This window comes from Pseudopipra pipra, chromosome 6, assembly GCF_036250125.1.
Source record: "Pseudopipra pipra isolate bDixPip1 chromosome 6, bDixPip1.hap1, whole genome shotgun sequence".
Classification (NCBI taxonomy): Eukaryota; Metazoa; Chordata; class Aves; order Passeriformes; family Pipridae; genus Pseudopipra; species Pseudopipra pipra.
The window spans coordinates 27,528,553-27,550,127 of NC_087554.1; the positions used below are offsets into that span (position 1 = coordinate 27,528,553).

A 21,575-nucleotide genomic window follows, 5' to 3' on the forward strand; every position below is an offset into this window, starting at 1 on the left:
AATAAGCAGTTTCAACAAATTACCTTGTGCTATTTATAGTAGTTGCATGGATCCTGTGTTGCTTGTAGACAGTCAGGGATTGACAATGTCATTACCCATGAATTACCCATGGATATCAGTGTAAAGCATTTAACTTGCCTTCTGACCACAAAATCTGTCTCTCAGTTTTTGATGTTTTAATTCTCACAGCATCCCATCCCATAATAACAAAATCCCATAAAAACTCTTGAAATTAATGGGATGTGGATACTGGGCTGAATCCTCTAAATACCACGACTATTCAGTGAAAAGCAGAACCCTGGATTAGGCGCTTATGCCTGCACTAGAAGAGCTGATCCTGACTCACAGTACAGTTTGAAACAGTAATTCCAAGAGATTTTCAAAAACTAAATACTGCTGATGTAATAAAGCTTCTACATTCAGAAGTATAGAAAATCTGAAATCTCACATTATCTTTTATGTTTAGCTTGGCACATTATTTCTAACAAAATTTCTTACTGACACTATGGAAAATATAGTTTTCATGTTCTTTGAAATTGTCCAAATGTATTATGCATTTTTCTGTTGCGCTAGATTTGTAATAAATTAAATATCTATAGCTAATTTGTCTTCACTTTGCACATAACTTCTGGTAGTGTAGCGAATTTTGAAAGAATTTGTACTGCTGTCCCAGATTCATGCATTTAAAAAACTTGCCAATAAACCCTATATTTCCTAATCTTTAATTTACTGCATATACACATATATGCATGGAAAAAAAGTTCACCAGCAGTGAAATCCAAGATAAATAAAGCACAAGCCTAATCATTATTTTGTTTGATTGGTTTATCTAGGATTGCCATGTGGTAGAGAGAAACCACAAGTCTGTAAGTTTCCAAAGTTTATTGTGCTCCTTCACAGACAGGTCTTGATTCTTTTGCAAGAAGAAAAAAAATCATGCAGATATTTTTGTGGAACTCAGGAGAGTGTTTATTTTTTGCGCTGTCGTTTCTGCTCTATGGCGGAATTCAAAGCCTGAAGGATCAGGTGTTGGTTGTTCCGAATATTGTAGCTGGTCAGTTCTATCAGCTTGTCAAAGTCCTCCCCTGTGTAGGTAAAGCTGTTTAAGCAGTATGGGGAAAAAATGGTAGAAACATCGACGTTGCCCTGCGCCATCTCAGCAGGGCTGCGCTCCACACCTAACAAATAAAGAAAGGTTGTCAGTGGGGTAGAGATTTGGGCCCACCTCCCACTTTCCAGGCGGAGCACAAGTTGCTCTTCGCTGCCTTGACAATTGCATTTCTCTCCCATGGGAAGGACAGCAGGGGAGGGAGGAGACCACACTAGACCATGTGTCCCATCCCAACACAGCCAAAGGGCAGGCAGGTGGTGGGAGGACCACCTCTGTCCCATTGCTTACCTGGCTCCTTGTATTTTCTGAAGGAGTCATTCACCAGTGGGAAAAACACCACTGTCGGTGCCTCTGGGGTCTCTGTGTCTTCAAAGATGTAGCACTCCTTTAGATTTTTCTTTTCTTCTTCACTCATATGGATTTTGGGAAATGGGATCCCCTGTTTTTGGAAGTACTTTGAGGCTTCTTCCAAAGGCTGAATTCAGAAAAAAAAAAAGAAAAGGTCAGAAATTCTGCCACACCCCACCACTTTTCCTAGTGCACAATGCATCCATCAAAAGATCTTCAAAAAGATATGGGAGCAGGGTTTGCTGTCATTATTTCTTCTGTCCTTGTCTCTTACGTGAGATATTAAGTACCAGTTATTAACAGAACAACAGTTCAAGGCTTAGCCTCCAACTTGCACTCCTGACGGTTGTTCTACCTCACCCTCCTCAACAGCCTTAACCTACAACATAGGTAAGATGTTCAAGGCTGTGGGAAGGGTGGCCTAGAAGCTTAGGACACAGAAACACACCTCTCTTGGAGAAAATCCTAAAATTAGTAGAATGGACAGGAATCTGAAATAGCATGGTTTTTAAATGCAGATTCAGAGAAATACAAACACTTTTTTGACTCAGTATGAAATATTTAAAAGTCTCTAACTGTCTTAGATACCTTGGGATGGTTCTGAAAAGTGATGTAAGCAAAGAGTGATCTGGGAGCAAATACCATCTAAACTGAAATGTTAATCTTGCAGTAATTTTTGAAAATAGGATTTTTGTTTCTGAGTCTGGTTGGCATGTATGAAAATTTTAATCTTCAAGAACTTCTGTCTTATCCATATCTAGTAACAGGAATTATATACCAGATTATTAGCTGGTATTTGAAACAGCAGATATGGTGTCAAAGGACAATTCTTTTCCATAATTTAGAATAACAACAAAAAAAATCAGTTACTGTTCTAAAGACAACTGGACAAATTACTTCTAATTATACTGCATGTGGGTAACTTTAGATGAATATCACAAGACAACCAAAATGAGTTAATCAGTGGTGGTACTAGTACCAGATAAGCACTCCATGTGAAGTTTTGACTTGATAGCCATATCAAGATCACAGGAGCACACACGTTTAGGAGATACCATTTAGCTATTAGAGGGTTAATTCAAATGAAATATTTAGAAGAACTGATACCACTTCTGTTCTCTTTAGGAGATTTTCCATGTTTTACCAGCACCACTTGAGACACCTAAGCATCTGCATAATGGAATCTGCAGACCAAGAATCCTTCTCTCCCATCAGTTTATTCTACATAAATTATTCTGAATTCTCAGAACATAAGGAGGGCTAAGAGGACTAAAAGGCAGCAGTCATTATAAAAAAAAATAGAGTGGTCATCTCACCAATGTCTGTGATCCAGAAGAATAGTTTAAGTGCAGGACAACATCCACTTTCCTCTCCGACCTCATGAGTGGTGGATAGCTAATATCGATGTATCCTGCTGTGTCTGCCAGGCACATGAACTCTGCTGTTTCTGTCAGCTGGTTGGGGAAATGCTCTAGTACAGTATCTGAAAGGAAATATTTTTTACAATGAGCAATTCACTGAAGTAATATCTCTGTTGTTTGACTAATAAGGGAGGAAAAATTACTCTTGACTCCCCATTACACTTTCTTTCCAAGATCCTGGCACACTACAGAAGCTCAAACTTGACACAGAAAAGAGAGACCTGTTCAAGCTAAAAAGACGAGGCTCTTTCAATTGTCTTGTTGCTCTTCTTTCACTCTGATGAGCAGTAATTTCCTGGAATCAAGGGAATTCCTGAAGCTGATTTAGCTGGGTGAAATTTAAATAGTTATCTTGAAATATTTGTTTTCAAATGTTCATCCTCTGCCTTCCCTGATGAAGACACCAACCATTTAAGAAGGTAATAAATAAATTCAGGGGTGTTTACCTTTCCACATACAGAAGTTTTTGCTTTGAAGGTATGCATTGTGCACTTGGAACCCCTTCAGAAAGTTGTAGAACTTTGAAAAAATCACCCGCTCTGTCAGCAGACGCCGAATAATGCCCACGATGCCACATTCGGGGGTCACTAAGTAAGTCTCCAACTCATGACTCCCATCTGGTGGAGAGGGTTCATCTTCTGAAGGGTAGAGAAGATGAACAAATTGTTGGTTTGATACAGTTCTTTGCAATACTTAAAATATCAGAAGGCATTTAATACTTGCTAGAGAAAAGAAGATCCTAATAAGACATGGCAACATACAATTAAATAAATGTAAAGAAGGAACAAGAAGGAAATCAATCTTCAGTAAAGCATATTCCATGAAAAACAGAGTCAAAATGGCAACAAACTTGCTAAAGCTGGAAAAAGTGATCTACTGTTTGACAGAACCCATGAGCTGATTCCCTGCATGAAGTTCAGGGTAGGCTGAGAATCTGGACCCATTTCTTTCAAAATTGATACAAACTGACTTTGCAAAAAAAAAAAAAAAAAAAGTGTCAGGAAACTTAGACATCCAGAAAAGAGCATAGAAAAAGGGTTGTGCTAAATGGCACCTTATCAGATTGGGAAAGAGGGCCTTTCTATCACAGGTATTTATTGAGCTCAGGATTCTGCAACACTTCCCTGGAGATACTGATGAGAAGTCTGTAAACCAAACTCACTAACCACATCTGAACAAAAGGACAGTCAACACCTCTAAGGAAAACACAGGTTTACAACAAGATCAAAGAAAATTGGAATGGAGCTTCACATAATTGCTATATCTAAGTCTTCAACAACATAAGAAAAGCGCCATCTGCTGAGGCAGAGAACACAGCACTGAGATGTTAGAACGTGAAGGTTCACTGAAGGGCCCTTGGCAAAGACTGTTTATAAACTTCAATAGTTTCATATTTGCATAAATTCAGTTCAAAGGAGACTAATGGAAATAATATTGCTATGAAAGAATTCAGAGGGTAAACCTAGTTAGATGTAGCTGGCAACATGAAATCTTGGAATTTATGAGATAAAACAGAAATGTTACTAACCAACATCAACAACCCTGTGTTGGGTACACCTCAGTGAGCGTCTTTCTGTAGGATCTGACGAATGCAAGGCATCCAAAAGATTGTAGGAAAAGACATTGCTCCATAGACCTGTGCAATGGTAGAGAACAGGGAAACTTCTTCAGAAACATTTTAATGGGAAATATCCCTAAAAAAAAAAAAAAATAACCTCTCAGCTTTGCAAGGGGTATTGGAAAGCCTCAAGGTTTTCAAATTATCACCAAAATCTGTATGAAGTTCTTTTCAGCAACTAGCATTCTGTCCTCAAAGAGGATCCTAAATAGTTTAAAACATTGTGCAAGGCCTTTAGCCACTATAATTCATTGCCACATAAAAACTAACATTATCCATCCTATAAGCAATTGTCATCAGAGAGCAAACCCACATCATTTCCTATAAAATAAGTCTCTGGTCTACAAAGTATGTCATACACAACTGGATGCTCAGTTAAAGTTTGGAAGCTGCTCCTGGACTGCTAAAAATCAAATGGTTAGAGCACAATTTGGGATTGTCTTTAATAAAAGACATCTTCACTGTCCCTTGTAAGATTTCTCTTTGCACGAGGTCTTGTGAATGAGACTTCTCTTCCTCTCCTCGTTATTCTCATCCCCATAGTGCTTCTTCCACTTTTTCTCTCCCACTTAAAAACATATAAAAATATATCCACAGTGCAGAAATCTCCAAAAGTCTCTTGGATCTTGGAAAGTATTTCTTCCTCCACAACTCTGCCACAGGCCCTGAGAGGAAGAAGGCAGTGCTGCACTTTGCCTTGAAAATCTCCAGCAGTGAAAGCTTTGCAAAAGCCATACATTGCAAAGGATGCAATAATTTGAGTTGCACAATACAATAATTATTCATTCCATGAATTAGTAACAGATATAAAATTCCCTTTTAAACCTTGTTTTTTCATGAAGTGAGACAGGAAGCCAAGGGTCTGCTTCATAGGAAGTCCTTGTAAGACTAGGACTGACATAAGAAAAGTTAAAAATGCAAAATTAAGAAATCACATTAGGGCTCTCTGGCTATACACTTAGAGGTGGCAATCAGAGTTCATTTGCATAGTTTCTGGCTAGTTTCTGTCAAGACAACCTCCTCTCTCTGCAGCTTGAGAAGCTTCTGTTCAGCCCTGCTGTGAGAAGGCAACTCCTCTGTTTTCTCCCGTCTTCTCTTGGTGTCTTTTCACTCCATAACTCTTCTGGTTCCCTCAGTCCTGGGACACTGTTTCTGCATTTTAATGTCTTTCAAACATTGCTATCTCCCCAGAATTTGGTTATAATTACGTAGCAATGTTGCCCTAATCTCTTGCACTGAATTTTCTTGGTACTTATATTTGCTGAAGTAAGAACTGTGGAGAGAGACAGTATCTTTTGCTAGGCTGACAGAGTTGAAAAGAGCAGACAAGCTCTCATACACACCAAGCATTCTTCTGGAAACCTGAGGGTCCTGTATCCCCCTAAGCTCATCCAGTCTTTCCAGATCTAGCCACTGCTCTTATGAAAGGTCTTTTCTCTTTCTGCAAATGACACCTTGCTTTTATCCTTAAACGATCATGCTATCACTAATAGTACATTTTAATCATAACCCAAGAGGGCATTCCATGTGGTATCTCTAGATGGCAACATTGCTTTAACTCTCCACCTTATCCTTTATAAAGATACACCTGTGGCTATGGGGTCACCTGCCTCAGGTGCTAAGGTTGAGAAGAAAGCTCTGCCCAGGTCAGATGTGTTGGGTGTGCTTGCTATCCGGACACCTCAGGTATGAATACACTACCCCACTGTTATTGAGAAACTGCAAAGGATGAACACCAAATAAGGAATACTACCTGGTGTTGCTGATTGCATGGATTTTTCACTTTATAAGTAAACCATTTCTTGCCAGTATCTTTGCTGTTCTGTTGGGTGGTGTGCTTATTTACATGTAAAATATCTGTTGTTAAGGGTTTAAGAGTAGACAGACTTGTCTACAGACAACTGCACCCCAGAGAACGAATGTACAAAGGGGGGTAGTAGAGATTTCCAGTATTAGCTAAAATTAAAAGAAGAATTCCCTAAAAGCCGCAAAGCTGTTTTTCATACATTGCTGGATGCTATCTACTTTACTGAAATAAGAATAATAAAACTCACTGATTTATCATGATAGCAAAATTGAAAAGGATTTAGACTACTATTAAACTTGAAAAAATATCAGTAATAGTTCAGAAAACTACTAAAAATTGCCATATTTTATAATAAACTCAGTAACAACCTTGCTTTTTGTTATAAGATCATGCCATTCATAGCCAAAATTGATTTTAAGATTACAGTTTCAAAATACAAAGTTTTTTTGTGGAACTCTGCTGCTGACTGGTTCAAAATGAGCCTAACCTTTTCAAGCAGCCCTGAAGCTTCAGGGCGTGATGGTCACTGTTCAAGACAAAAGCAACAGTGAACAATGTGATTTGAAATTTCCTCTAAGTATTTTTTAGCTCATCTCCAGTGTTTAAGGAATTCAGTCAGAGATGAGAACAACATGGTGCACAATTGGTTTCAGTCCTGCACGATGCTGGGTGCTGGTTGCAATATGCAGGTTTTGCATTATTTTAAAAATAAAGGGCATTTTATGCAATTCAAATTTTTGCAATCGAGCACATCACCTTTCATGAAACAAATGCGGGATTCTGGGAGCTTCTTCATAAGGCGACCCATGAAGAACTCACTGCCAAAATCCTCTGCACGAATGAAGGCACCATATTTTAAGAACCCGACCTCATAAGGCGTGAACTCCACCCATTCTGCAGAGACATGAAACAAGCTTTAAAATCTCATTCCTATCCCTACTTCCCTGCAGGAAGGGTTCTGAAATGGTAAAAAAGCAGCTGCAGGACAAACCCTATTGTCAAAGCAACCACAGCCTGGCCCTCCTCAGGGTAAGGAAGTATCGTTCAGCTGGTTTCAGCTGCTCACTCAGTAATCTTTCCCAATCTTGTTCATTCAGAACTTTCCAATGACCCTCTCCACAAAGAACATAAGTGAAGTTTATACCAAAAGGGGTCAGCCTGTTACCCCACATGTGGAGCTAAGGTTTGTAAGTACCTTGGCTGTCCTTAAACACCTCCCCAAGATTTCTCATGTCCCCTAGAAGATTAATTCCTCCCAGAGTCTAGACACAAAGTTTAGAAATTGAAAAGGAAGTTAAGGAGGAAAAGAAACTGTTTATAAAAGCTATGGTTCAGCAGTACAAGAGGTTGTAGCACATGCAGTAACCGATAATGCAGATCATTTAAACACCAAACAAGCCCAGGTTTGCCATCACCTTTGAACTCTGAAAGGCTGTAGTCTTCCTTGATATTGAGGATCATGTAGATAGGTAGGGGATTTTGACCCTGATTCAATGCCTGTCGCTCATCTGAGAGTTTGTGGTTATTTTTCTGTAAATTGATGAGAGACAAAGGGCAAAATCAAGGGACTTTCGTGTCTATGGGCTTGCAAGATTACAGTAAAATAAATATCTGTTTCCCTCTTAATTTCCTTATCCTCTATACTCATTTTGTGTCCAAACATTTTTTAACCAAGGAGTGATCTAAACATTTACACATCCACATCAGCTTATTTAATTACAGGTAGAGCTGTAGGACACTTTTTGAAAAAATGGTCTCCTGTTCTTCCCAGTAAATACATCCATTTTACATGGATATTTAAGTTTTCACAAGGAGGAACAGAGGAAAAGAAACCAAGTAAGAACTCTGCATTTAGGTGCTCAGATACTCCTACTTGTAGAAGGAGACACAGGTTTTCTGCCCTACAAAATACTCTTTCAGCTGCTAATTATGCATTAAGAGATATGTGGAGAATAAACTCTCAGCAAGTTTACAGATGACACTAAGTTGGTTGGGAGTGTTGATCAGCTGGAGCATAGCAAGGCTCTAGAGTGGGATCTGGACAGGCTGGATCAGGGGTCCAAGGTCAATTGTATGAGATTCAACAAGGTGAAGGGCCAGGTCCTGCAACTGGGTTACAGCAACCCCATGCAGCCCTACAGGCTGGGGGAAGAGTGGCTGGAAAGCTGCCCATCAGAAAAGGACTTTGGGGTGCTGTTTGACAGCTGGCTGAACACAAGCCAGCAGTGTGCCCAGCAGTGTGCCATTGGCAAAGAAGGCCAGTGGCATTCTGGCCTGTATCAGAAATAGTGTGGCCAGCAGGACCAGGGCAGTGATTGTCCCCCTGTACCCAGCACTTGTGAGGCTGCACCTCGAGTACTATGCTTAGTTTTGGGTCTCTCACTACAAGAAAGACACTGAGGTGCTGGAGCACGTCCAGAGACAGGCAATAAAGATCATGAAGGGTCTAGATAAAAAGTCTTATGAGGAGTGGCTGAGGGAGTGGGGGTTTGTTTAGCCTGGAGAAAAGGAGGCTCAGAGGAGACCTTATCACTCTCTGCAACTGCCTGAAATGAGGTTGTAGACAACTGGAGATTGGTTTCTTCTTCTAAGTAACAAGTGATAAGACAAGAGGAAATGGACTCTAAGTTTTGCTGAGAAAGGTTTAGATTGGATATTAGGAAAAATTTCTTCACTGGAAGGCTGGAACAGGTTCCCCAGGGAAGTGATGGAATCACCATCTGTGAAAGTGTTCAAAATGTATGTACATGTCCCGCGTGGGGACACAGTTGAGCAGTGAACATGACAGTGACAGGATAACAGTTGGACTTGATGTTCTCAGAGGTCTTTTCCAACCTCAACAATTCTAAAACCCCTTTGTTATTCCACAGAAATCATCTGCTGGATAATGCTGGCATGCTCTCAGGCTAACATCTGTCCCTGGAGCTTCATATTCTATATAACAGTATTCAGTAGCTGTTAGGGAAAACGCTACCCCATCACTTAATGCTTTTTCCAGAAGAAGCCCCCAGAAATCAACACTAGAGATCTGGTAACCCTCTTGCTTCCGCAGTTTTAGCTCCTTGGCATAGTATTTCAAGCTTTCCAGGGAAAAGCAGCTTAGCTTGCATTTGGTCATATGTCTGCGGACTTCACCAATCGGTCTGGATAGATCCTTATGTGACCACGCAGTGCTCTGATACAAATGTGACAAAGTCCTGCAGAAAAGAAAGGAAGTACATTGTCATATGCTTGTGACCCATTCCACTTTTTAGACTTAGATTTAAGGTCCACTTCAAATGAAATTGCTGAACCTTTTGGGTTCAGTTTATTATTTATTGAAGAGAAAAGATTTTTTGAGTTAGAGGACTCTCCCAAATCAGTGGTGAAACCTGAGGACTTGCAAAAATCCCCTCCTTGCTATCAAGGTTTATGCACTTGTGATTTGCACCAGAGTGACTCAGCAGGAAAGATCCTAGAGCTGAAATAAAAAGTCAAGGAAATTGTTGTTACCTGGAAGCAGTGCCTACACTGGCTCAGGCAATGTGCTCCTAATGCAGCAATGAAAAAAGCTTGAGATTGAACCAGTACACCCTTCTTTACCAAAATGAAGAGGATAAATAACTTACACAGCAGGCTACAGAAGTGATGAATGATGTCTATGTTCAGGATCTCCTTACCATGTTGAACCAGATGACCCAGTGATGTATGAAATAGCATCCAAGAGACCCAGCTTTTGAAGACCCAACAGGTTGCCTAGCAGAGATGTCAATGCCCGGGCGCCACCTCCTGTTGTCATGACTGCTACAACTGGTACCTGTTTAAACATCAACACAGCAGTGGTAAGCAACACCTTTTTTACCAGCACATGTGATCAGAGCTGAGTAAATTGTAACCTTTCAGTCCCACAAGAAATTCCAACAGTTCACCATTTCCCCAAGTTGGGGGTAAAAAGATGAAAATTGGGTATTTTGCACAGAAAAAAAAAATGTAAATAGCTGATTTTGAGGATTTTGATTAAAATCAATAATTTTTTATTCTAAATTGTTGCATGCTGGCTTATCAAAACAGCTCAAAACTTATGTTTCCAGGCATCTCAATATTAGACTGAATTTTCCTTAGCAAAATATCATCACATGAGAGCTGTATTTTGAGAACAAGCAGAGCTCATCCTCTCTTGTAAGTAAAATATAACGACTAGATTACACTTCCTATAAAGTACCTAGAGCATATAATTGCAGTGATGAAGCCTAATTGCATGGAAATCTCAATTGTGTAACAGGAAGACAAATTCCTCCAAGGAACCCACTGAGAGAAGATGAGCCAATTGACATTTCCTACACACATTTCCAGGCAATTGCATCAAAGAAATGCTCAACTGTTTCCTGATTCAAATCAAACATTTCAGGTCAAAGCAAAGAATTTTGATTTGGGTTTATCTGACTATAAGGAAATATTCTCTTGCTGGAAAATCTGGAATTAGTATTAGAACTACTTCCCCCTAAAAAATTCTTATACTTAGAAAACTGGTTTTTTCCACTGAAATTAGTGTGTCAGTGAGAAACAATATGATCAGTTTGTGAGCAGGGGCATCATCTATGGTGTCCAAAGTGACGCTGTCATGCATTGCCTAACATGTCTTTGGTCTACCTGTCCTGGACAAAGGGAAAAACACAGATGAAAGAAAAGCAGTCTCAAAATGAGAATTTCTTTATTTCTGAAGTTCCTGCTCACAGATCTTGTTCCCACCCTGAAGCTCCAACCATCCCCATGCCAACATGGGTCGAAATAATACAAACAGTGACTCAGACAAGCAGATCAGAGAAAAATGTTATGTTCAGTGTCTTGTGTTGTTTGAGGAACTACAGCTGAGATGATGATCACCAGAGAAGAGAGCCTGTGATAAGAAGCCTCATCAGCCAGTGTTAAGCATCACTTTAACTGACAGATTTTCTCCCTCCAAAAATCCGATAATATAAAATGCCTTATGCGGCCTTTGTGACTGAATGGTCAGCTAAAAGAGTAGAACTATTCAGGTCTATAATTCACAGATGAAAAATAAATAAAGCAAAAAAAAAAAGCCAAAAAATGCTGTTTTATGCCATTCTATTTTCTGGATAAATATGTACTAAGAGGGTTTGATACTACCCTGGCTCTCACATTGCTTCATTTAAACATTTCTCAATGCTTTATGTGAATGTAATGTGGGCAGTGAATGTATCAGGGATAGTTAAGGAATAATATGTGAATGGCTACAAGAACAACACATTCCTGTTACACAGCATGTTACAGTCCCTATGGTCCTCCCCATACCTCATGATCTTGAAGGTCTTGCTCTAAATGAAGTGTTTTTTTCAGAGCAGAAGCCACAAACTTCTTCCTTTTCTGTAGGAAATTTTTCTCTTCCTTACACAGATCAAACTCCAAACGAACATCTAAGTTTCGTGACCTCAAACAAAGTCCAGAGTTGAATAGGGTGTGCACGATCACTAAAAATTAATGTCTGTACCCATGCTTACAAGTCATGACTGTATTATTAGGCTTAGAAAAGCTGCTACTGTGGCCCAACAAAAGATATCACAGATAGTATAAATAAGGTAGAGACAAGGCTGAGAAAGTGTAAAAAGTAGCAAAATCTTACAGAAAGCAACAAGTGTTCTTTCAAGAAGTATCTAACATAAATACTGCAATTCATATATGGATACTGTAAACAGTGGAATATTTAGAATTTCTTGCCTCGGGAACTCCGGATTTTATAAATACAAATACTCTGGATTTTTTACAAGTAAGGAAAGTGAAGTATAAACATGTTTTTCTAAACTCATAGCTCTACAGATTTTGCAGGTAGAAAACATTATTCTCCCCAAACAAACTGAACTTCTCTATAGTAGCATAACAGGAAAATTCACCCAGCACAGTTAACCACCTTCTGGACATGGGTAATGAACTTGGGGTAAGTAGGTAAAAATAATCATTGACTGAATGCTTTCTCCCTTAGAGAAAAAGGTAATAAGGCAAAAAACTGTGCAATATCTTTTTTTTCACAACCACAAAACCCAAAGGCAGAATTTCTTACCAGTCATTTGATTTCATATGTAAATTGATTGTCTCATCCTAGGAAAAAAGCAAAACCACAATATAAGCACTGGATGTTATTTTATGTTCTTTCCTTTCAGTCAGCTCTGAAGCCCTTCTCTTTTTATAAAAGCCATGTTGAGCCACAAAGCCATAACAATCAGAATATCCATCTAATTTTAAAAACTCCTCCAAATCCACTCCATTTTATTTATATTGCTTTATACTAAAGATAAAAAGAGCAATGTACAGTAAAAACCAACACCAGCCAATGTGTTCCATTCTGCATCACCATTTGCACTTGCTCTGATCTGCATTAGTCCCCCAGCTAGTCACAGAAATCCCTCTGTCAAATATTTGGCTGGGATTTTTGGTTCTACTTGGTTCTTATGAAAATGTACAGGTCCATAATCCTCTCTGTTAGGAATCTAAAGGCACTTGTAGCTATGTATCTAGACCCCTACTTCACACTGATCTAATTAACTCATGCCTATTAATCTTTGGTCCATAACTTTACATTTATTCTAAGAAGTGGATATCAATCACCTTTGCTACTGCCACTTTTTCATTGAATGGAAGTGAATCCAGAGGAATAGTGAGGGATGCATGGAAGTCTTTTTTCTTCTCACCTGAAGTACACTGAAAAATAAATCATGATGTAGAAAAATATTAAATGTACACACCATAAAAAATGTACTGTCTCCAACTTTTTATATGAATTCCTCATTCAGTTTTCAAGTTAGTATCTAATATTTAGATGTCTTAGGGGTTACAGTGCTCTTCCAGAGGTGAATTTCATGAAACATGGCTCTTAATTAAAAATACATCTTTCCATTTGCCTCGGTTGAGTGTAGAAAACCATGAATTTACTGTGCTTACTCAAGCTAATGATCACATACCGAGTAGAAAGGAGGCTTCTCTGCCAAAGCCATGCGCAGCTCTGACAGGTTGTACTTAATGTAATGGAAGTCCAGAGGCTTCATGGGTTGCCAGAAAGAGCCCAGAGATAGCATCTGGGTCTCTTCATAGGATCCCTTCACTGAAAACAAGAACTCTTTTTCTAAAAAAAAAAATCATGAAAAGCATACAGGGAAATTAATGACTATGATCCTAGAAATGGAACTTTAAATGGTCATTCAGAAGTTGTCATTTTATATATATATTTATATATATGTATACACTTCAACAATGCTTAAAAGCCTCCAAACTATTTATCCATCAAAGGAACATTGCAAGAAGAAGGAGGAGAAGAAAACAGACAAACAAACAAAAACAAAAGATAAAACATGAAAGAGTTTATAAACCAGCAGTGACTGTTAAAAACTGAGACGTACAGGCAATTGGGTAAAATGTAACTTGAGACAGAAATATATATTTACTGCTATTTTTCAGCACCTCTAAGATTCATTGTCTCTCTAATCATTCCCTTTAATTTCAAAGTCCAGTTTTTATAATTACTTAGCACAGACACGCTGTAATTGTTGTATCTGTGAACCTGTCTATAGACCCCTAATCATCCAGTTCTTGTGCTCCATTTTAAGAACAAAGTAGGAAAATTACTGGATAAGAAAATAACAACAACAACAAAAACAACAAAAACCCACACAAAAACAAACAAACAAAAAAGATAATTTTTCAGTTTTTTGTTTCTAGTTTGAAGTCTAACCTGAAGTTTCTTTCTTCATCCATCTGTTGTCCACCAGGACTTGCAAGCAGGAAATTTCACGAGCCTGTAGCAGGGATGAACAATGGGATAATTAAGAATATAAAACATGCCATCTCTGACTCACTTCACTGCTACCTGCCTTTGGTCACCTGGCTCCCTGGAGTCTGGAAAACTGTTCACCCTGTGTTTGCTAGGCTGATAAGAGAAAGACTTTGGCACTCTGAAAATGCATCAAGTTTCAGCTGAACGAAAAATTGTTGTGGTGCTTTGTTCATCCAAACACCATCCTAAGGACGGGAAGAGAGGGAAAATAACAGGAGAGGGAATAGGAATGTGCTGAGGCCTCCTTTAAATAGTGAGTTAGGGGCAGCTGAGGAAGCAACTTCCATATCATCCTATGGAAGCTGGGTAAACAGGATGGTCATGAGGGAGTCACAAAGGAAGTCCCCAGAAGGAATAACACAGAGGCAGTAAGTCACTGAAAGAGCATTTCAGGCTATGTAAAGAGGCTTGATATCAGCTGGTGGTGGTGAACAGATCTCTGGGTATCACAAATGACTGTGTACATTCTTTCCTAATATATCCTCCCACAGGGAGCAGCACAACAGGATGGATGCCTGTCTGACCCCCATCTCCCTCCCCTTCAGCCTTGGCTGCAGAGAGGTGTTGGGACACCTGCCAGATTCACCACATCCCATCACTATTATGAAAACAAAGATAGAAAAGCAATAGTTTAAAATTACCACTAATACACCATTAGTGACAAGCTTTTCAGGAGGGACTGGACTGAAAGAGAAAAAAGAATGCAATTAGAACTAATATGACCTAAATACATCCTTACATGAACACCAAAGAATAATACATTCCTTAAAGTTCTTCTTGGCCAGCATAGTCTCAAACATGTCACTGTTTTTTAATTTTGGGAGACATCTGAAATGTGTATTCCTTATTTTTAAGTGACTGAACTTCTCATTACCATTCTCCCTCTTCCAGAAAATAATGGGATAAATTAATAACCAGGATGATTCTTGGTAGATAAGGAACACAGAGTTTTAGCCAATATGCAACTAACTTGATCAATACCAGCTGTTACTGTGATGCTAAGCATTTTAAACTATATTATACTAAATGTTAACATGTGTTTGACTGCTTGCAAAGGACAGTTTTTTGGTTCCATATGGATTTTACTCACATGCTCTCCGATGTAAACTCAACCTCTAGCGTCTCCTGTGTCTGTAAAAGATCAATTTATTATAAGCATCTGAATTAAATTTTCGTTCTCACTAGCTGGTTCTAATGATTATTCTGGTTCTTGAAACAGTTCTGCAATCAAATCAAACTTTCCTGCAGCTCTAGGGTATACTAAGATGAGTGAAAGCAATCGAGTTAAAGTGATTTTGAAAAGTGTTCTCCCTCCTGTGTTAACCATCAATCCCCAGGCCAACTGCTCTTTTCCATTTGGTGGTGAGGTACAATAAAATGGCAGACAGTCCTAAACCTGCAATACTGTTGGCTTAAAAATGTATAAAGCCTTGGGTTTTTTCTATGTAATGTTATATACTGTTGTATAGAAGAGGGTATTCTTAATTCTTCTGATCAAAAGAACTCCTATAACACGGACAATAGGAGTGCCAGTCACCAGACAAGTTAAGGTAGACAGCCTTCTGAAATCACTGTAGAGCTGAATACCCATACATACCCTATAAGAAAAGTCAGTGAAACAGCAAATCTATAGTCATATCTAAATGGAATACCCGTATCCCATGTTAAAGTCATCACATATGTGTTCAGGCACACTGAAATAATGAGATAGTTCGAGCAATTGGCCATCAACAGATTTTAGCACCTCAGTATGGATATCTGTGTTATATTCAGGTATATACAAAAGAATTACAGGGCAGGGTATCAGTTTAAGTGAATACATCTGTGCCAGAATATGACCAAACTCACAAGTGCTGGTACAAGGAAAAGAAATTCTAACAGAGGAATTTTGTTGAAGGTGATGAAGTTTTGTATTTCCAACGAAACCTATTTGAGCAACGGAGTCAAGAAAGAGGAGGGAAGAGGGAACTCTGGTGTCAAAAAAAAAGCTGCTTAAGAGGCTTGAGGAGCTAGTAAAAGCCTTCAGTATTATTTTCAAGGTAAGGAGGCAAACTTTGTCTACTTTGCTGAGTAAGGTTCAGAAGGTACTTTCAGGATGTATGAAGTGCAAACCAATAGGAAATAAACCCTCCCACCTACAATTGCTTCAAAACATCTTAGAAGGTAATATCAAAAAATGTATTTCCTTCCTGTGGCCAAGGCAGTTTTATCCCTCACCTTTGGATTCAGCTGAAAAGTCAAGCGAACAGTTTCTCCAAGTTGGATTTTAGCAATATCAAAGAGAACAGTGAAGAGGAGGTCATCTTTAGTGGCTGCATTTTCATCATAGACTTTCATCTCAAGAATATTCTGCAAATAGAGGCACAGAATTAGGATCTTAATTTGAGACTTTACAGAGGCATAAGGTGATGTGCTCAGCATGTTAGGGAAGACAGAGAAAGGATGGGGAAAAGTGAGAGATACGTGCAACTTTTACATCCACACAAAGAAAAATATTCTGAACTTAAGACAGAGTTGGGTTTGTTGCTGATTTCCCCTGCAGAGTAATTTAAATGACAAAGGCTAGTAGAATCACTGAATATTGAGCTTCCATATTGAGAAACATGTTTGGCCTCTAATTTGGTTTGAGGTCACCACTTTACCCTGAATTGTAGGAAACCAGCCAGCAGTCAAGACTTTATTGCTATGGGTGGAACAAAAAAATCCATGGATATAAGCAGCAATTAAAATTTCTTAAGGATGTACCGTATAACTACTGCATAATTGCATAATTTTATCCTGTAAATTATTAAACAGATCGCATGCAGATAATTATCATGGAATCTACAGAAACTGATATATTTTTGTTAAATTACCCAAATCCCACTTTATGAATCTCCTCCTCTCCCCCCTCTGTCATCTGCCTCTTTGGATGGACAGGAGAGGGTAACAACCACCCCTGTGCCTAGTTGGTATCTGGACATGGGCTGGCTCAGAAGTACCTCCCAGAGCACTGAGCAAATGAACATTAACTGCTGTTTTCCCAGTGGGGCAATAATTGAGACCTCTCTCAATACATTCAGCAGCTCATTTTCATATAAATTACAGGGAGTGCTTATCTCAGATTTTTATTTGTGCACCAGATTTGACTGAAACTTGCTAAGAGGTTTAATGCTTATTAAAGACACAAAGGTAGACACATGATCTTATACACAAACACATAGACAAAAAAGAGTAAAGCAACTCTGTTGCTTTAGAAGTTCATAATGTATCACAGAAAGGTCCACACCGAAATCTAAATAAGTGATTGAATAGACAAATATACTGAAGGAAGACACTCCAGAACTCAAGTATTCAATTTTGACTTCTATCATTCTGTAAGAAATTTTGACATCTATTATTCTGTAAGAAACCAGCAAGTGAGAGATGGCAAGTGACCTTGAGTTTGCAGTTTACTGTCAGAAGGCAGAAAGGCTGTTGACCTTTAAGGCTACATATGTAAATGCATCACACTGTGCCTCAGCTAGAAAAACAACTTTATTTGGGACTGACAGAGTCAGTCCTGCCCACCACACAATACTAACAAGAGGCAGAGTGAAGCAGCCACTGCAACTTAGTTTACAGGCCAGCCATAAATAGCCTGCAAAGGATTATGGAAGGTGATGGAGGGGTTATGCTTTAAAGCAATACTTTACAGCTAGTAGAAGACAGGCTTGCACTAAAGAGCAGATCAGTTTTCATAGTTGTGATATTGCGATAGACAATCCGTACTTGACTAAAATGACTGACTTATTTTCTTAATGACCAACTGATTTGAGTCCCTCAGTTACTCCCAGCTAGCCAGGAGGGACATGCGTAGGGTGCTGGATGGCTAAGGGGGATCTCCCTCTGCACCACTGCGATGCTGTGTGGGAAGCAGCCAGAGGGGTCTGGGCAGTTCACTGTTTCTATCTGCTCCTGACAGGGCATCGTTGGGAGCCAGGCAATGAGCAGAGCCAGCTGGCAGGGCTGTGTGCCACAAACTCTGGAAAGAGTTATCCTCCTGGAGTATCATGCGCACAGCACAAGCCTCAGAAGCCCTTTCTAGCTGACTGTCAGACATTCATCAAAACAGATGCCCTTCGGTAAACACCGCTGTTCCTGCTGAGAACCAGCAGAACATACACAAACCAGTTTTTCTCTTCCACAGGGGTAGTGTATTATGTAGTTTTACTGAGCTCTGGCTACCATGATTTGGGAAGTTGAATACCTCAACAAAACACATTACAGGAAAGGAGAAAATAACCAGATTAGCAGACTCTGGTTCTGCTCAGAGGGTAACAAGCAGAGCAATTGCAGTGTATACAGAGAAACCTGCAAGACCCTTAGTCTGCTGAGCCCGGACAGCAGTGAGACAGCAGTGACAGATGTGCCAGAGTGCTCTGGCTATCCCAAATGCTCAGGACACATCTTGTGCACCCTACACTGAAGCCACAGCCACCACCACCACCATGCTGCTGTTGCCACACACTGAAAATTACCGGGCCTAATGTCAGATGTCTTATCTCCTGCTGCAAACTTACTGTAAAGTAAATGTAAGGTCTTCCCAAATGCTACTACCTAAAGGACTAGTTCAAGCAGCTTCCTGTGACTAAGATACTTTTCTAACTCCTCTGTGTGGTAATGCAGTTTTGAAAAACCTGTCAGCATGAGCAGGTGCTCTCGTGCAAGAGCAACAGATCAGTGGGTGTTTGTTCCCATGCAATGTTTTTCCCTTGCCTTTTGCCTTCCTGATAAACCTGCAGCACACTGTGAAATTGTGTCTCATCAACATTTTGAAAGGAGTTGGAATTTTTTTAGGTCAGCAGGGAAAGCACTGGCTGTGTACAGATGAACAGCTATACCAAACAGGACCGGTACCATCCAACCTCTGTGAAAGCAAGCCTGAGAACATGTATCATGGGCAACTTCTGCAGTTGTAGGCAAGAGGGATTGTTCACTGGAATGTAGCAACAGTTCGAGCTATTCTGAATACTCTTTTGGAGGATTTTATCAATGTTCGACAGAGCCAGGGGACTGGCCTGCTGATTTGGCACTTGAGAGAGTCCTGATCTACCACCAGTACTGGGAAATGAACAGTGCAGGCTGTTAAACAGAGATGGATTGGCCCAGATATGAAGTAAGCTTGGTTTACTTGGCCTACCACTGATCTTTGTGAACTGCTAGACCCTGATGTTGAGGCTGTCTTTCTGAGGGAGTAGACAGTAGGACTTGCAAATCTTCTAAAGCTTTAACATTTATCATCAAGATAAAAGTTCAGCTAGTTTTCTTTTACAAACTTTAAGTATTTATTTTGTAACTTTTTTATTGCAAGTCATTACAAAGGAATAGTAAAACAGTACAGCCCCGTGATGCTTCCCCTACCAAGTTCGTTTGTGTGTTTTACGCTACTGAGTTTACTCTAAAATTTTCACTTTTACTCATGAAAAGCAGTGGTTAAAAAAATGGGGAAAAAAAGAAGAAAAATTAAAAGTATAGAACATTGTATGAATGGTTGTGAAATATTGTGGTTATTTTTTTACATATCGGAAAATCAAATTGAATTTTACTGCTGCAGTCTACTCCAAATCTCCTTACCTATATCCTTGTAGTCCCTCACATGTATTTATTTTTATTTTACCCTACATATTTATCACTGAATGACATCTCTGCCCCAAAGAAAAACAAATGCACTCAGCATCTTACTTTTACTTGGCTCTGGATCCTGAAGCAAAATGTTTCATTCCACACTGGATCTTTGCAGTTCATGACGGTTTTGGTCCGGACAGTCTCAGGGGAAGCAGTGGGCAAGGTCAGGCTTACATAGCAATCAGTCTGACTAACTGTATTGGAAAAGATATATTGTAACTAACAAATTACTACAAATATCTTAAAGCACAGCCTTATAGCACTGTATATATAGTAAGCTGCAAAAAGGAGATACTGTTTCTATTAGTTTTGCGACAGCTGCTTATTCAATAGCATTTACTTGATTTGTTCCCTCCTGCAGGTAGGAACTCTCGTCATTATGGAAATGCAGAGAAACTACTGCAATGGAGACAACTGGTAAGAAAAACGTACACATAGCTACTTAACAAACACATTACTGGTATATCCACTGTGGGTTGCAAATCAAGAGGTTTCTGTGATAGAAAAGAAAAAGGCCTACATTTTAAGAGAACCTATTTAAAGGGTAAAATACTTATTTAACTTTTTGAGCATTTAGACAAGAGTCTGACTTTTTTCTTTACTTTTGAGAGGGAAACAGAAGAGTTCAAGAGAGTCTGGGTACAAAGAATCTTCCCCATCTGGTCTGCTGCCCCCACACAGTTGTAACCCAGCCCATGTATTGAGCTGACTGTCTCACCCAACATGTGATCACAACACTTCACCATCAAAAAGTACATAAAAATACCAGTGCACTTTCATATTGCTGATTTAAACTCTGAGCCTTGATAGTGGAGAAAATTCTAATTTCTGAGGAAGGTGGTAATGTAACAGAAAGTTGCACAGGTAGCTACAAATACGACATTAAATCTTCATAATACATGAAGATTGCTTTGAAGTGGGCTCCCAGGAAGCACTCCCAGACACAAGCTGGGGCAAGTAGCCTCCTGACTGGGCAAGCACAACTATCGCAGAATCATAGAATGGCCTGGGTTGGAAAGGATTTTAAAGCTCATCTAGTTCCAACCCCCTGCCCTGGTCAGGGACAACTTTCACTAGACCAGATTGCTCTACATGCTGAGCACTGCCACAGGGTGTTGATGAGTTGCCTCTTGTGGGTTGCCAGAGCTTTTGAGGGAGAGGAAGGCTGGGTGCAACTAACTTTCCTTTTGTGTATTAGCCTGGTGTATGTAGAATATTTGTTAGTGGTTAGGATTCTCTCTGTTACTGCTAAGAAGGGGTTTTTAGCAAGGAGCAGTGCAGGGCATCTGCTCCTAAGAGCATAAAATTGCTGATGCCTCATGAACCTGTGGTAACAGAGACCCTGACAATACAGTGAAGAATGATGGGACTCACTCGCTCTACCCTGTTAGTCAGCCTTCCCAGCACACCCATTTTGAGCAAATCTGCTGTCCTTCGTAGACAATGGACATATCTTTTGTCTGCCGGACAACTGCGGCTGTTTCTAATGCCTCCAGCTCTAAGAACTTGTTGTGTATTCACAGAAACAGGTCAGATTGGGTATAACAGGCAGTGTGGTACTGTGGAATACATACTGAGAGGAAGCATGACCAACTGGATAACCTGCTGGAGAAGGTCTCATGACACATTTGCTGCAGTCCCAGCTCTGCTCCAGACTGCTAAGTCACTTGAGGCAATTGTTTCCACTTATATTGCTTCTCTATCTGCATTTCCCCACCAACAAAACAGTGATAACTATCCTTTCCTCTTTTGTAATCTGCTCGGAACATCTGATGATTAAAAAAATAAAAAATAATTCCTGT

At 39.6% G+C, this 21,575-nt stretch overlaps 1 protein-coding gene across 1 annotated transcript in view; it reads right to left on the bottom strand.

The window, feature by feature from the left end:
• Positions 1 to 933: 933 nt before the first annotated feature.
• Positions 934 to 21,575, bottom strand: part of LOC135416733 (cytosolic phospholipase A2 epsilon-like) — a 28,471-nt gene continuing 7,829 nt past the window's right edge. Inside the window, exons 3-20 of the mRNA XM_064660054.1 lie at positions 19,831 to 19,967; positions 16,345 to 16,476; positions 15,218 to 15,258; positions 14,769 to 14,811; positions 14,026 to 14,089; positions 13,259 to 13,419; positions 12,906 to 12,998; positions 12,361 to 12,398; positions 11,598 to 11,733; positions 9,965 to 10,101; positions 9,280 to 9,502; positions 7,721 to 7,835; positions 7,062 to 7,199; positions 4,409 to 4,516; positions 3,327 to 3,518; positions 2,776 to 2,942; positions 1,400 to 1,586; positions 934 to 1,178 (exon numbers count right to left, since the gene is read on the bottom strand). Of these exons, the coding sequence (XP_064516124.1) occupies positions 970 to 1,178; positions 1,400 to 1,586; positions 2,776 to 2,942; positions 3,327 to 3,518; positions 4,409 to 4,516; positions 7,062 to 7,199; positions 7,721 to 7,835; positions 9,280 to 9,502; positions 9,965 to 10,101; positions 11,598 to 11,733; positions 12,361 to 12,398; positions 12,906 to 12,998; positions 13,259 to 13,419; positions 14,026 to 14,089; positions 14,769 to 14,811; positions 15,218 to 15,258; positions 16,345 to 16,476; positions 19,831 to 19,967 (2,321 nt within the window). The 3' untranslated portion in view covers positions 934 to 969. The remainder of the gene's footprint in view (positions 1,179 to 1,399; positions 1,587 to 2,775; positions 2,943 to 3,326; positions 3,519 to 4,408; positions 4,517 to 7,061; positions 7,200 to 7,720; positions 7,836 to 9,279; positions 9,503 to 9,964; positions 10,102 to 11,597; positions 11,734 to 12,360; positions 12,399 to 12,905; positions 12,999 to 13,258; positions 13,420 to 14,025; positions 14,090 to 14,768; positions 14,812 to 15,217; positions 15,259 to 16,344; positions 16,477 to 19,830; positions 19,968 to 21,575) is intronic.